The sequence below is a fragment of the Seriola dumerili genome, unplaced genomic scaffold (assembly GCF_002260705.1).
Source record: "Seriola dumerili isolate Sdu_G_001 unplaced genomic scaffold, Sdu_1.0 BDQW01000149.1, whole genome shotgun sequence".
In the NCBI taxonomy this organism is placed as follows: domain Eukaryota; kingdom Metazoa; phylum Chordata; class Actinopteri; order Carangiformes; family Carangidae; genus Seriola; species Seriola dumerili.
This window is the reverse complement of record NW_019174404.1, coordinates 1,253,373-1,268,437: the sequence shown is the minus strand read 5'-3', so window position 1 is coordinate 1,268,437 and position 15,065 is coordinate 1,253,373. Positions and strand designations below refer to the sequence as shown.

At 40.6% G+C, this 15,065-nt stretch overlaps 1 protein-coding gene across 4 annotated transcripts in view; it reads left to right on the top strand.

Moving 5' to 3' along the window:
* The window catches only part of LOC111225476 (dynactin subunit 1-like), a 47,906-nt gene that overhangs the window by 24,476 nt on the left and 8,365 nt on the right, over positions 1-15,065 (top strand). The window contains exons 3-24 of one of the 4 annotated variants that reach the window (XM_022750374.1): positions 1,524-1,700; positions 3,222-3,245; positions 3,879-4,076; positions 4,193-4,397; positions 5,655-5,733; positions 5,914-6,073; positions 6,262-6,366; positions 7,256-7,447; positions 7,544-7,663; positions 7,806-7,958; positions 8,085-8,245; positions 8,487-8,655; positions 9,044-9,112; positions 9,319-9,531; positions 9,700-9,861; positions 9,960-10,076; positions 10,151-10,279; positions 10,859-11,001; positions 11,096-11,262; positions 11,744-11,755; positions 12,456-12,583; positions 12,712-12,898. In XM_022750374.1, the coding sequence (XP_022606095.1) occupies positions 1,524-1,700; positions 3,222-3,245; positions 3,879-4,076; positions 4,193-4,397; positions 5,655-5,733; positions 5,914-6,073; positions 6,262-6,366; positions 7,256-7,447; positions 7,544-7,663; positions 7,806-7,958; positions 8,085-8,245; positions 8,487-8,655; positions 9,044-9,112; positions 9,319-9,531; positions 9,700-9,861; positions 9,960-10,076; positions 10,151-10,279; positions 10,859-11,001; positions 11,096-11,262; positions 11,744-11,755; positions 12,456-12,583; positions 12,712-12,898 (3,070 nt within the window). Of the gene's footprint in view, positions 1-1,523; positions 1,701-3,221; positions 3,246-3,878; positions 4,077-4,192; positions 4,398-5,654; positions 5,734-5,913; positions 6,074-6,261; positions 6,367-7,255; positions 7,448-7,543; positions 7,664-7,805; positions 7,959-8,084; positions 8,246-8,486; positions 8,656-9,043; positions 9,113-9,318; positions 9,532-9,699; positions 9,862-9,944; positions 10,077-10,150; positions 10,280-10,858; positions 11,002-11,095; positions 11,263-11,743; positions 11,756-12,455; positions 12,584-12,711; positions 12,899-15,065 lie in introns of all 4 variants that reach the window. The other 3 variants (XM_022750373.1, XM_022750376.1, XM_022750375.1) reach the window with 3 other exon arrangements.

Sequence of the window (15,065 nt, the reverse complement as noted above, 5' to 3'; positions counted from 1 at the left end):
TCAGCATCGTCAGGGCTTCCCATCTCTATCCGTTTGCATTATTTATGTGGGAGATTACTGTTTCATGCAGCAATGTGTGTGTGTGTGTGTGTGTGTGTGCGCGTGTGTGTATGTGTGAGTGTTGCAAAGACAGTAGTGACACTACATCGCCACACATGACTTCATATCCATGTTGTTTTCATTAGAGGAATGACAGTTTTGGTTAATGGCATTAGAAACGTTACACACAGTAAACCACACACTCACATATTTATTGTTTTTCTCTTCATCCACATTTCTTCACGTTCATATTTACATCTCCAGTAGAGTTTCCTGCCTTCATGTCAAATTCTAGCATTCATGTATTCAACATGTGGTTTTCTTTTAAAGTTTCTTTTAACTTTAAGATTTATTGTGTTTTTGCTTTAAACTAGAGTAAAGTTGTCATTGTTGCTTTTGTTCGGTTCTGTCACTTTGTTTTGTTTTAATTTGTTTCAGCTTTGTTTGTTTGCTAATTTTTGTTTTATGTATTTTATTTTAGTTTTGAACATTTTTCTGTTGCACTTAAATTAGATCTTTGGCCATGATGGAGGTCCGTTGAAAAATCAACAGTTATTCGTTCAAACAAACAAACACATATCTGTGAATGATGTGTATGGTTTGGGGGGATGTCAGTTTGTTAATTTCATATGTTAAAATTAATAATCTGGTATTTGATTTGTGAGTTTTCCATTGTGTAAATCTTTCCTAGTCCCTGTTAAAGCGAACCGGTTGTAGCTTGAGCAGTTACACCTTAGTTAACCTAAAAAAAAAAAAACAAAACAGCTGGTTGTCTTGGTAACTAGCTGATAACCAAGGAAAGTAAATAATCTGAGTTAACATGCTAGCTAACTGCTAGTCTGCGCTCATGCTAATTTGTATAAAGGTTAGACAGGTGTTTTTATATTGAGTGTGTTTATAATCAGGTTTTTGGTGAATGCCAGTTACGTGTTCTTCTTGCAAACATCAATATCCAGTAAAAACCTTTATTTCCCTAAATATGGTGATTTTGAAATGTTCGGATAATTGAAGGATTAGTGAGTCCTCTTCTCCTTCTACTCCTCCAGCTAAATAAACAGTTTTAAAATCCCACTGAAGAAGGTGACATTTGACATGTGGTTTTTACAGGAAAGTGACAATATCCTGTTTTCAGAAATCTGAATACTGTTGTAATCATGATGGGGAGATAGAAATCAACCAGGTTTCTCTGTGCTCCATGTAAATGTCACATCCTGAATAAGATCAAAACCAGGATCAGACTCTAAACGGGATACTAACATACTCGGTGAAAAAGAGGTGAGAGATGAGAAGATAAACGTATAACAGTTGAACACAATCATTATTTGACAGCGGGGGACAGGAGGACCTCCATTATGGCCCCTAACACATCATCTGACAAACATTTGTATCCAAGCTTTTCATCTAGAGTCCTTGTGGTTCTGTTTTTTGTCAACAACAACAACAACTTGTGTTTCTCCTTATTATTTTCTCCTCGGTGTTTTCAGCAGCCCAGCCGACCTGCAGGCACCGGTGGGAAAGGGGCCGCGTCCGGCTCGGCCTCGGCCTCCGCTGGAGAGATGAGCAGCAGCGAGCCCAGCACCCCGGCCCAGACCCCGCTGGCTGCTCCGGTGATCCCCACCCTCCACTCCCCTGGAAAACCTCCGGCCCCCGTCCCCAGCAAGGTCAGTGTCAGCTCAACGCAGCGTAACTCTGCCAAACAAAGTTAAAGGTTGCGTCGCAGTTGACAGTGTCACAACAACAGCATCAAGGCAGTCTGCCAATAATTTAAAAAGAAAGTTGCATCCACCAGAAACTGGGAAAATACTGGAGCTCTACTTTTTTTTTTGTATTTGAAAAAGGTGACTAATACCTGCTTTAAATAAGAACAACATGTGATATTTTGGTTTTAAACGGCAGCACTTTATGTGCCAACAAGATCAAAGAAGACTCAATGGATAAGCCACAGAAGCAGAGGTGCAGGAGTCAAATCAGATGTGACATCTTTTTGCTATAGCTCCTCTAAATACACATTTTGCGACACAGCTGTCAGTTTGTGTTGGTGTCATCCGAAAGAGCCGTTGAGTCAGAAATGAGCCGAAGGCCTCAACTGTATTATTAGAATAAATACTTAAACAAAAATGCCCGTTTAACAAAAAGGAGAACACTGAATATTTGGTTTAATTCAGTGTTTTAATTATATGATTAATCCAAAGCAGCTTATCCTCTTCAGGTTCACACAGGGCTGACGTGTATCAGAGCATGCACTGCTGGTGAGGGAAATTAAAAAATGACCAAAAAAGCGATTATCTTCATTATCAATTAACCTGCTGTTGATTTTATTGATAAATCACCTTTGTGATTAATCACAATCGTTGTGTGTAAAATGTCAGAAAATGGCAAAAAAATGGTCACATCTCAAAATGTCTTTTCTGTCTCATCAACCATCCACAACTCCCATAATTGACAAATCAATTTTTTGTTTATTTGTTTCAGCTCTAGTTCACAGATTCCTTAATTTTGCTTTGCGAAGTTCTGCGTCATCCATTTGGTTTATATCATTAATACATTTAACTGAGGTGTTAGTAGGAACACAAACAGTTTGGTGTCGTCTGCATAGCTGTGAACATTGTTTTCTTTGATGCTTAGTAAAGTGTATAAAGTGAAATTAACTGGGGCTAAGATAGAACCCTGAGGAACACCACATGTTATATTTGGTTTTTAAGTATATATTTGTATATATAATACATGTTATTTAACTATTCAAAAAAAAAAAAGATCAGTATGCTGTAGTCTTATGCTTCGTTTTCAAAGTTGTGAACAGTTAGATTTATGTTTTTCATGGCTGCTGGTGCTCTGACTCTGACCTGAAAAACCTGCCTCTCAAACATGAGAACAAACGATAGACAATAGACGAAATAATTAGTTCTGGAGTGCTGCTCAATTAAGCGTGATTAAGACCCTGTCCGTGTCCAGATGTTAGTTGATTTCCTCCAGTACATGTGCGTAATTGTCTGTGAGCTCCTCGTTACAGTTTGAATCTCTGGTGCGTTATCTGAGGTGGCGACAGAGAGACGCAACATGTACATGAATTTGTGTCTAAATGTCACAGATTATCTCTTTAACATTTTGTAAAAGTCAGCTGCCATCTGGGGTTTAATTATAAAGCGGACATAGTCAGTCTGATTCATATTTTGTCCCCTCAGGAGGACGTCACTATGGAAACACAGGTGCAGTGATGTGGCGTGATGTTTTTGCACTTGATATTGAAGTGTTGTTTTTCTCTCACTAACATTTTTTAACAAGCTGTAAAAGGTGTGATCGCTTCTGTCTGTCCACAGGCAGAACAACCTCACACTGCAATTAAAATGCACATTTATTGCAGGATTTAATTAAGACCCCTTGCTGTTAATTGGTGTGTGATTATGTGTGTGTGCAGGTTTATATATGTGTAAGCACGTGCTGTGAGTGCGCCCTCCCCGGCGAGGCGTGTGTGCTTGTGTCTTGACGCTGACTCTCTCTCCTCTCTACAGGTGAATTGTCTGCATGGCGAGTGAAATTAAAGCTTTGTAACACATAAAAAGATGAAAGTGCTGCTACCACACAGAGAAAGCTGTTCACTCGATCTGTCGCTTCCATTATTCACTGAGAAAAACCTGAGAAATCATGAAAGTAAAAGAATTAAATCAAAGTTAAAGCGCTTTCACTTTTTAACGTGTGATTATTTCAGCCTCCTGCAACGACAACATTTTAAAACTGAGTAAATGTCTCCGCTCCAATCCTCCATTTTGATTAAATATCCCCCTTACCATTTCCTTTCATCACCCTCCGTTCTCCGTCTCCACTGCACGTCCTTCATGCAGGAGGAGGAGGCTCTCCGCGCCCAGGTGAAGGACCTGGAGGAGAAGCTGGAGACACTGAAGATGAAGCGGACGGAGGACAAAGCCAAGCTGAAGGAGCTGGAGAAGCACAAGATCCAGCTGGAGCAGCTGCAGGAGTGGAAGAACAAGATGCAGGAGCAGCAAGCCGAGCTGCAGAAACAACTCAAAGAGGCCAAGAGGGTGAGGAGCAACAGGTGGATGAATGGATGAGTGCATGGATGGGTGGGTCGATGATTGGACAGAGTTACGCAACATAAATAAGAAAACAGACTGACTGAATTCTTCTGTGCGTGCAGGAGGCTAAAGAAGCTCTGGAGGCGAAGGAGCACTACATGGAGGAGATGTCGGACACGGCGGATGCGATCGAGATGGCCACGCTGGATAAGGAGATGGCCGAGGAGAGAGCTGAGTCTCTGCAGCTGGAGGTCGACTCCCTGAAGGAGAAAGTGGACGAGCTCACCATGGACCTGGAGATCCTCAAGCATGAGATTGAGGAGAAAGGTGAGATTCAGAAATGGAAATAGAACGTCGTCAAACCTTGTGCTACCTTTGTAGAAATGAAGGTCAGAAGGTCGTAGATGGGAGGAGGTTTTTAACAGAATCCAGCCCCACGTTGATCACTTTTATTCACTTTACTAAAACCTCAAACCCTCATTAGGTAAAACTCGTATTTCTCGTGTTTTTCATATTGATTAACAAAATAGCTCGTTTGTGCAAAGAAAAGTTAACAGTAAAAAAAAATGACAGTAACATTAATTAAGCAAAAACTATATATAAACACACATCAAGTTAAATTACAAATGCAGAATACCAAATAGGTAAAAAAATCAGGTGTAACCCGATATATTTTTATCATAATCTGTGTTTTACATTTATCATTTGAATTTCATAATTTATAGTTTGTAATTTATAGTAAATTTATCATTTATAGCAGTGGTTCCCAACCAGTGGGCTGACAAATCAGTACACTTTTGTTGAAAAGATGTAATTATAAATAAAATATAATAAAAAGATTAAATATAAATAATGTTTTGAAATGTTTTGAAAATAAATTCTATGTTTAATGTCCAACGTGAACTTTTTGCTGTAATTAACAAAACTGTTGACAATCATGAAAACTTAGGAAAAGCAATTTTATAACAGAAATAAATCTGTGACCTGTCAGTTTAAAAATAGCCAGTTATTTATTTTTATTTTACGGTTTTTGTTACTTAAGAATTTGTTTATAAAAGGCAAAATCGATAAAATGTCATAGCCAGTATCAGTTACTACTGGAACGCAAAATAAAATATTAAAGTGTCTGTCCTGCACTGGAGGTCATTCTGAAATTAAAAGTGTCAGAGTGTAATGAAGTGTGTGATATATTAGCTTTTGTAAAAGTTGCTGTCAAGTGGCACCGAAGCAGAAATAACTCATGTACGTCTATAACGTGATTAGACTGTTGAAACGTTGTGGAGCCGCTCATCGGTGACCTGAGTGCAGTGTGACGGCCGATGATTTATTGTTGCTAACTACTTTTTCTTGATCCTGGAAAAGTTTCTCTTTACTGTCGCAGCAAGTGAAGCCAACTCGTCAGAAGAACCGTCAGAGCCATTTGTTTAATTGAAATATCGGCTCGCCACCGTCTCTCTTGGCAGCAACGTTAACTCTGTTGTCTGTGTTTCTCGTGTCACGTTTTTTTACTCCCACAGAATAGAAAAGAAAAAAACATCAGACACGGATGATATTAACTCAGCTGTGTTTGTGGGTTTCTCTCAGGTTCGGACGGAGCTGCCTCCAGTTATCATGTGAAACAGCTGGAAGAGCAGAACGGCAGGCTGAAGGAAGCACTGGTCAGGTGGGTTTCAGGAAATGGCACAAATTATTTTAGTTTCATTTTGAAGACAGGAAAGGTCGAGGTAGAGAAGAAAGCAGCGACTTTAACCCAGGACCTCACAGCCCCATGACATGTGCTCCGAACCACTTTCCCACCAGCGTCAATAACGTTCCTCTGTTGCGTGTTCTTCCTGTGAGTCAGGATGCGAGATCTGTCGGCATCAGAGAAGCAGGAGCATGTGAAGTTGCAGAAGCAGATGGAGAAGAAGAACGTGGAGCTGGACTCTCTGAGGAGCCAGAAAGAGAAACTGCAGGAGGAGATGACGGTGGCGGAGAAGACCATCGACGAGCTGAAGGAGCAGGTCGGTGTTTTGCTGTTTTATCACGGGGCTGTTCAGACTGTCGGAGGTGCTGCAGTGACTGCAGTGACATAAATCAGCCCGCAGGTCGCCACAGTGCGTCTCTTTACTGAGCAGTGGCTTAGTGTTTTGTGTTTAACGTAGACAAACGGCGCTGCTGATTCTGGTGACGTGCGCTCTCTCTGTCTCAGGTGGATGCAGCCTTGGGGGCGGAGGAGATGGTGGAGACTCTCACAGAAAGAAACCTGGACCTGGAGGAGAAAGTCAGGGAGCTGAGAGAGACGGTCGCCGACCTGGTGAGTGAAGCACGTCAGTGTCACTGAGGCAGGTGCACACACCCGAATAACGTCAGAGCAGGTGGACGAAAACACAAACCTGCAGTTCATTCATTTGAAAAAAGTACAATATCAATCACAGTCTCTGAGCAGGAGACATTTTCCTGCTGTGACCCCTCCCCCTCCTTTTTTTGTGTAATTTGAGGTCAGAATAAAATTAAAGTGCCACTGTTTGCTGAGTCATTTCATTATTGATATGGACCAAGGTCATTAATATGCACGCACTGCCCTCTGGTGTTTGAGTTCTCCACTGACCTTGATTGGGACAAATGTGTCGTTATAGAAACCTAACTGACGTGTCACTTATCACCTATCAATTATGGTAATAAAAAGGGGAATTTTCCAAAAAGTAAAAGCATCTTTCAAATCATTATGGTGGAAAAAGATTTGGTTTGTAGAAAAATGGGAAAATCCTCGGTGACCATCCTGAGAATTTTCAGATTTTACATGTCGAGAGAGGTGCAGAGAGGTGTTTCTGTTATTTAGTCCACCCTCGTTGATATAAAAGCTGCTAAATAATAGCAGCACGTGTAAGTACGACACAATACAGCTCAACAGCACCACAAACTACAGCCTCTAAAATTATATTTAAGCGAAATCAGCACCTTTGTAAAAACCTGCTGTGTTACACTGCATTATTATCAGCTAAGTGTTCCTAATAAACTGAGTGTAGTGTGGACAGTGACAACAGCAGTTCCACCTACACACAAACTTAAACTGCACAGAAACCAGGTGGATGTGCCGAGCAGAAACGCCACAGCGATGGTTTAAATAACGGTCAAATAAAGGTCATCAGAGGATTTCTGTCTGGCGCTGACCCTGTTTACCGGTCACTGTCTCCGCCCTGCAGGAAGCCATCAACGAGATGAACGATGAGCTGCAGGAGAACGCCAGAGAGACGGAGCTGGAGCTGAGGGAGATGTTGGATCTGGGCGCAGCCAGAGTCCGAGAGTCTGAAAAACGAGTTGAAGCTGCTCAGGAGACTGTCGCCGATTACCAGCAGACCATCAAGAAGTACCGCGAGCTCACCGCTCACCTGCAGGTAAACAGGCGCAATGCGCTTCTTCAGCATGTGTTTGATCATACGTGTTTTTATTGGCCGGTTTCTCCTCATTCCACCTTTTGTTTGTCGCTGCAGGAGGTGAACAGAGAGCTGACCAGCCAACAGGAAGCTTCAGCTGAGCAGCAGCAGCAGCAGCCGCCGGCAGAGATGTTTGATTTCAAGATTAAGTTTGCAGAGACGAAGGCTTACGCCAAGGTCAGGAACAAAAACAGCTCTCTTGTCTGAATGATAAGTAGCTCTGAGCAGTGTGATAACACGAGGGTGTAATTCACTCCCTACCTCTCATAGTTACAACTGTGAGCTGTAAGTTGTGTTTTTTCTTCTTCTGTGTGTTCAGGCCATTGAGATGGAGCTGAGGAAGATGGAGGTGGGTCAGGCCAACAGACACGTTTCTCTTCTGACCTCCTTCATGCCCGAGTCCTTCCTTCGCCACGGAGGAGACCACGACTGCATCCTGGTGCTGCTGCTCATCCCCAGGCTCATCTGCAAGGTACACACCACCGTGAAGGGAGACACAGAGCCACTGTTTCCACTTGAAAAACAGTTACACAACAGTGCATTTGTGTGTGTGTGTGTGTGTGTGTGTGTGTGTGTGTGTGTGTGTGTGTGTTTTCAGGCTGAGCTGATCAGCAAACAGGCCCAGGAGAAGTTTGACCTGAATGAGAACTGTGTGGAGCGAACCGGGCTGAGAGGAGCCGTCGGGGAGCAGCTGAGCTTCGCCGCTGGCTTGGTTTATTCACTCAGTCTGCTGCAGGCCACGCTGCACAAATACGAGCAGTACGTTTCACCACAAACTACAAATGAAACAAACCAAAAAAAAAAAGTTAAACTTAAAGATTTTTTTTTTGTTACACTCAACACCTCCAACCTTCTCCTGGGAACTGGATACGTTACATTCACTGCTGAAGTTTAATTTAAGATCAAAATCACGGTGTTGCTCATAGTCATCATATATGTGACTCATTGTGTGTGTGTGTGTGTGTGTGTGTGTGTGTGTGTGTGTGTGTGTGTGTGTCAGGGCTCTGGCTCAGTGCAGTGTGGATGTGTATAAGAAGATCGGCTCTCTGTACCCGGAGATGAGCGTCCATGAGCGATCGCTGGACTTCCTCATCGACATGCTGCACAAAGACCAGCTGGACGAGACCGTCAATGTGGAGCCGCTCACCAAGGCCATTAAATACTATCAGGTAACACACATGTTATGTTTTTACATAAATGGCATTCTGACAATTAGTTTAATTACTCAAGTATAAACATTTGCTTTTCCTTAACAGCTACACTTATACAACACAGTAGAATTGCACATAAGTACATAATAATAGGAATGTTGAAAAGATACAGCACTGTGCAAAAGTTTCAGGCAGTAAAAGCTCATTTTTATCAAGCTGCAGAAAGATTTTGAGACCAATCAGAATCTAAACATCTGAAGTGCATAAAACCTTCACACAGCGCTCTACGTTATTCTAGTTACTAAAGGCAGAAACTACAGACACAAACTACAACATATAAATTAAGTTATCTACAAAATGACCTCGACAATTACCGCTTAGTTTAATGAAGTTTGTCCCTTTCCAGCACCTGTACAGTATCCATCTGGCAGATCAGAATGAGGACTGTACCATGCAGCTCGCTGATCACATCAGAGTGAGTACAACATGCCCAACATCCACATCCCGCCTCATCCAGGAACAAATAAAGTTCACCTCATTATATTTTATTCATTTTTAAACCATCTCACACTTTTTCATAGATGTTGCTTCTTCACCGGTCGGCTTGTGTGGTAACAGGGTTATAAACATTACGACATGTGTTTCTAGCTGCTGCTTCATCTTTGACTGTTTGATTTGCAGTTTACCCAAAGTGCCTTGGACTGCATGGCGGTGGAGGTGGGTCGCCTGCGAGCGTTCCTGCATGCGGGTCAGGAGAAGGCCGACCTCGCTGTGCTGCTCAAAGACCTGGAGACGTCCTGCAGCGACATCCGGCAGTTCTGCAAGAAGATCCGCCGCAGGATGCCGGGAACCGACGCTCCTGGCATCCCCTCGGCGCTCAACTTTGGCCAACAGGTAACCGTGGCAACCAAAACTCTCAACCGAATTTATTTGTTTGTTTGGTGCAAGTCACAGTTTCGGTTCTATCAAGTCAGACTATAAATCACTGCTTTTGAGGATTTCTGTTCTGTCTTCCCCTGCTGAGAAAATCCTCCACGCTGATTGTTGACCTTTGCCCTCCAGGTGTCAGACACCCTGTCAGACTGCAGGAAACACCTCACCTGGGTGGTGGCGGTGCTGCAGGAAGTGGCAGCAGCTGGAGCTCAGATGATGTCGCCCCTCGGTGAGCAGGAGGGGCTGTCGGCCATCAAACTGGAGGATGTGGCGTTCAAGGCAGGAGAACAGGTACGTACAGTTTCCTCGAACATTGGTTACAGTATGTGTGTCTATTATAACAGATGTAGATCAACACACACTATCATTTTCAGATCTATGGATCTCAGGGCGCCAACCCCTACGAGTATCTGCGACAGTCCTGTGGCATCGTCATCGCCACCATGAATAAGATGGCCACCGCTATGCAGGAGGGAGAGTACGACTCAGAGAAGCCGCAGAACAAGGTAACTCAGTGTGAAGACTCGGCTCTGTGCAGGTTTTGTTAAGCAGGATCTTATTGTTCTTTGTCGTCTTGTAGAACCCTCCACCCGTCGACGTGCGAGCGGCGGCTCTTCGTGCAGAAATCACGGATGCAGAAGGTCTCGGCATGAAGCTGGAGGACAGAGAGACTGTCATCAAAGAGCTGAAGAAGTCTCTCAAGATCAAGGTAGAGAAAACACCATATTCTATATTTTATTTTTCTATACTGCTGTACAGTCTGTCAGTTTATTAGAAACACTTAAAGCTGATGCAGTCTGATGCAATAATCCTGCAGTAAATCCTCCTACATGAAGGTTTTAATGTCCAGTTTTTGTTGAGTTTATTTTTTCACATTTTGACGATCACCATCTGAAATTTTAATATGAAGCTCTTTTCTTGTATTTCTCTTATATTAAGGTTCAATCCTTGGTGTCATTCAGACATTATTCTTATGTTACTTTCTTTATATGTATTGATTATGATTTGTTGAAGCTATCTTTAGACTTCATGTGTCTCCGAATCATATTTTTCTCTCGGTTTGGAAACGTCCAAGTTATTATTAAATGTCCTGTGATCGTAGGCTCCATATATAACACTTGGTCTCATCAAAGATACTCAATTTAGCATAGAAGACTAGCAAGCCTCCCCCAGCTCTAAGAAACCATGAGCAATTCCTAATTACCATCTGGCATCTATTGGACCAAATGATTAATCGATCATTCTAGACGATGATTGATCAACACCAATGAAATGTCTGTGTCTTCAGGGGGAGGAGCTGAGCGAGGCGAACGTGCGTCTCAGTCTGCTGGAGAAGAAACTCGACAGTTCGTCCAAAGACGCAGACGAACGTGTTGAGAAGATTCAGACTCGACTGGACGAGGCTCAGACTCTGCTGAAGAAGAAGGAGAAGTGAGAGCGACGGCCTCAGATTGTAGATCCAGATGTGAAGTGGTGAGCTGGAACAGAAGTCCACAGCTGTGTGATGTTTTTCTCCTCTCTGCAGGGAGTTTGAGGAGACGATGGACGCTCTGCAGGCCGACATCGACCAGCTGGAGTCGGAGAAGGCCGAGCTGAAGCAGCGGATCAACAGCCAATCGAAGATGACCATCGACGGGCTGAGAGGAACCGGCCCGTCAGGAATCGCTTCCATCGTCACAGGAATGACAGGAGGTGAGTGGAGGCGAAAACCACATGACCATACAGCACAGAGCAGCAGCGACTAATCGATTAGTTGATAGAAAGAAAATTAATCTGCAATTAATTTGATAATTGAATATTTTTATAATAGATATTTGCTGGTTGTAGCTTCTCAAATGTGAGAATTTGCTTAAATTTGCTTAATTCCAAGATGTCACCTCAGGCTGTGTGAACAACAACAAAAAATAAAGCAGATACTGATAGGCAGATTAATCGATGGGGCGTTCCTGCATGATGTTGTTGAGTTTCATCAACATGCCTCATATCGGAAGTTTTTAGTTGTTGGTTAAACTATTATTTGAAATAATTATGTTTTAGACACTCACCTGATTATTTTAACTTTTAAAGTGCTTTGTTTAATTCCTCCTTTTGACCCCAACAACCAGTGACCTGCTCTTTGTCTTTATTCTCCATGTATGACTTCTTTGTCGTAATCTCTCTTTATGTTCTCCAGAGGAACAAAAAGGTATCTATCGACCTGCCTGTCCTGACGTCTGTCGTTCATCCTGCATGCTCATTTTTGTTTTAGAAAGAACTAACCTTGAAAATTAGATGTTTTAATTCTGCATGATTGAACAGCATGATTCAGGGTATCTGCGGGTCTGGAAAAGGATTGAATCCTTAGGTAGTGTTAAAAAACCTATATAACAAAAGTCTCTTTTTCTTAATGTCAATTATAAAATACGGGCTGTTAGGACATATTATACACACACAAACTAAAAATGAAACTGGAGTTTGTTTCTTATTGTTTCCATGTTTCATTCCCCTGGTACTTCACTAATAAGAATCATTTCTTGGTTAATAAACTCACTCATTTTTTCTGCCTCTTATCCAGCTCCAGGTTGCGTTAATTTAATTAATTATATCATGAGGAATTTATGTTATTCACTGCTGGGAAATACTGAAAAAAACTGACATAATAATAAATAATTCTAGGCCATATCAACTCGCTTTGACAGTGAAAGTAAAGTAAATAAAGTAAATTCAAATTTTTCACAACTGCAGGTATGCATGCTAAGAAATTTTTAATGTGTTGGTTGTAAACAAGTTGTTTTGTTTGTTCATGAGGAACTGGGTGTCGTTTCTCATTTAAACTGAGACTATAAAAGTGAAAATGTGTGTGTAGCTGGAGCAAACACTGAACGTATACCTGTTGTCGTCCACAGCGAACATGATGCCCGGTGTCGGCTCAGCTTCAGGTGTGCAGGTGATCGACTCTCCTCTGCTGACTCAGCAGATCGAAGCTCAGAGACTCTGCATCAAACACCTGAAGAACGAGAACAACAGGCTGAAGGTACGAGTCATCTCGACACCACTGCCAATTTTTGTCACACTTACTACTGTTACCTGTAGCCATTTTGATGCTGTTCTGTGTTTAAATATTTAATGTGGCTGCAGTAACATTGTTCCTCTCTCTCTCAGGCTGAGAAGATGCGCGCTCAGCTCGCCTCCCTGCCTCCTCTCCATGTGACCAAACTTCCCTCCAGAGATGGAGGACGTCCAGAAGTGCTCTCTAGCGCCCTCTACCGCAAGACTGACCAGCTCCTGGAGACTCTGCTGCAGATGAGTGCCAACGTCAAGGTGGTGGACATCACCGGGAAATCTCCAGGTATATCTTGTTTAACTTTATCTATCTTTTAGGCTACTTTATTTATTTATTTATTTATTTTTTATTAGTGAAAAATTTAAAAAATATTACTTTGCATAACAAAAACAAGCGTGACACAGGGGGTACACATCATGAACAGACGTAAATTACAACAAAAACAATAAACAGTTATAGAGATGTAGAAATGAAAACAATATGATGTGTATGGCATGTGTCTATAGTGTGTGTGTGTGTTTCACGGTTTATAGGTTTAGTTATATGTATCTTTGATATATATATATATATATATATATCTTTTTTGTTAAAAGGGAAACTATAATCAGTCCGGAAAGTTGCAATGTCAAAATCGCAATAATTAAAGCAAATTCAACCAATCGCTGTGAATTCTGGGGGACCTTGCATTTTTGTCCAATCACCTCAACGTTTCCACAAATTTGATCAAAAAAGGTTTCCCGTGAGTTCAACCAATCACACCAGTCCCTGTGCAAAACCTTGATGTATGTCACCAAACTCACTTCCTTGTTTCAGGTTTTGAAGCATGTGTAAAGCTTGTGAAGCAATTCCGCGATGTATTGCACGTTTACAGGGTTAAATTGTTTTGTACTGCCTGCAACATTGTGATGGAACCATAGGTGTAGACAAGGGTGTACAACCCCACCACCCCTCCAAAACAAAGAGATTGGCTTTTCAATGCGATAACAAATGAAATCTGAATTTACATCCAGGAATGACCATACAGACTTTTTCATGACTTTTTATTCCTTACTACACAATAACTTTTATGCCTTACTATGCTATGACTTTTTCATGACTTTTTAAACCTTTATATGATTTTTCATGACTTTTTATGACTTACTTTACTATGACTTTATGACTTTCTGCCTTATTGTACTATGACATTTTCATGACTCTTATGACTTACTATACTATGACTTTTTTATGACTTTTTATGCATTACTATACTGACTTTTTATGCCTTAATATACTATGACTTTTCATGACTTTTTATATCTTACTATACTATGACTTTTTATGCCTTACTATACTATGATTTTTTCATGACTTTTTAAACCTTAATATGACTTTTTCATGGCTTTTTATGCCTCACTATACTATGACTTTTTATGCCTTACTATACTATGATTTTTTGATGACTTTTTAAACCTTAATATGACTTTTTCATGACTTTTTATGCCTTACTATACTATGACTTTTTCGTGACTTTTTATGCCTTACTATACTATGACTTTTTATGCCTTATATGACTTTTTATGCCTTACTATACTGACTTTTTCATGACTTTTTATGCCTCACTATACTATGACTTTTTCATGACTTTTTATGACTTACTTTACTATGACTTTTTCATGACTTTTTATAACTTACTGTACTATGACTTTTTATGCCTTATATGACTTTTTATGCCTTACTATACTATGACTTTTTCATGACTTTTTATATCTTACTATACTGACTTTTTATGCCTTACTATACTATGACTTTTTCATGACTTTTTATACCTCACTATACTATGACTTTTTATGCCTCACTAATGACTTTTTCATTACTTTTTATACCTTACTATACTATGACTTTTTCATGACTTTTTATACCTTACTATACTATGACTTTTCATGACTTTTTATACCTTACTATACTATGACTTTTTATGCCTCACTATACTATGACTTTTTATACCTTACTATACTATGACTTTTTATGCCTTTCTATACTATGACTTTTTAAGCCTCACTATATTATGACTTTTTTATGACTTTTTATATCTTACTATACTATGACTTTTAATGCCTTACTATACTGACTTTTTCATGACTTTTTATGCCTCACTATACTATGACTTTTTCATGACTTTTTATGACTTACCTTACTATGCTATGACTTTTCAAACCTTAATATGACTTTTTATGCCTTACTATACGATGACTTTTTCATGACTTTTTATGCCTCACTATACTATGACTTTTTCATGACTTTTTCTGCCTCACTATACTGACTTTTTCATGACTATTTATATCCTACTATACTATGACTTTTTATGCCTCACTATACTATGACTTTTCATGACTTTTTATGCCTTACTATACTATGACTTTTATGACTTTTTTTGCCTTACTATATTATATGACTTTATGCCTCTCTATTCTAT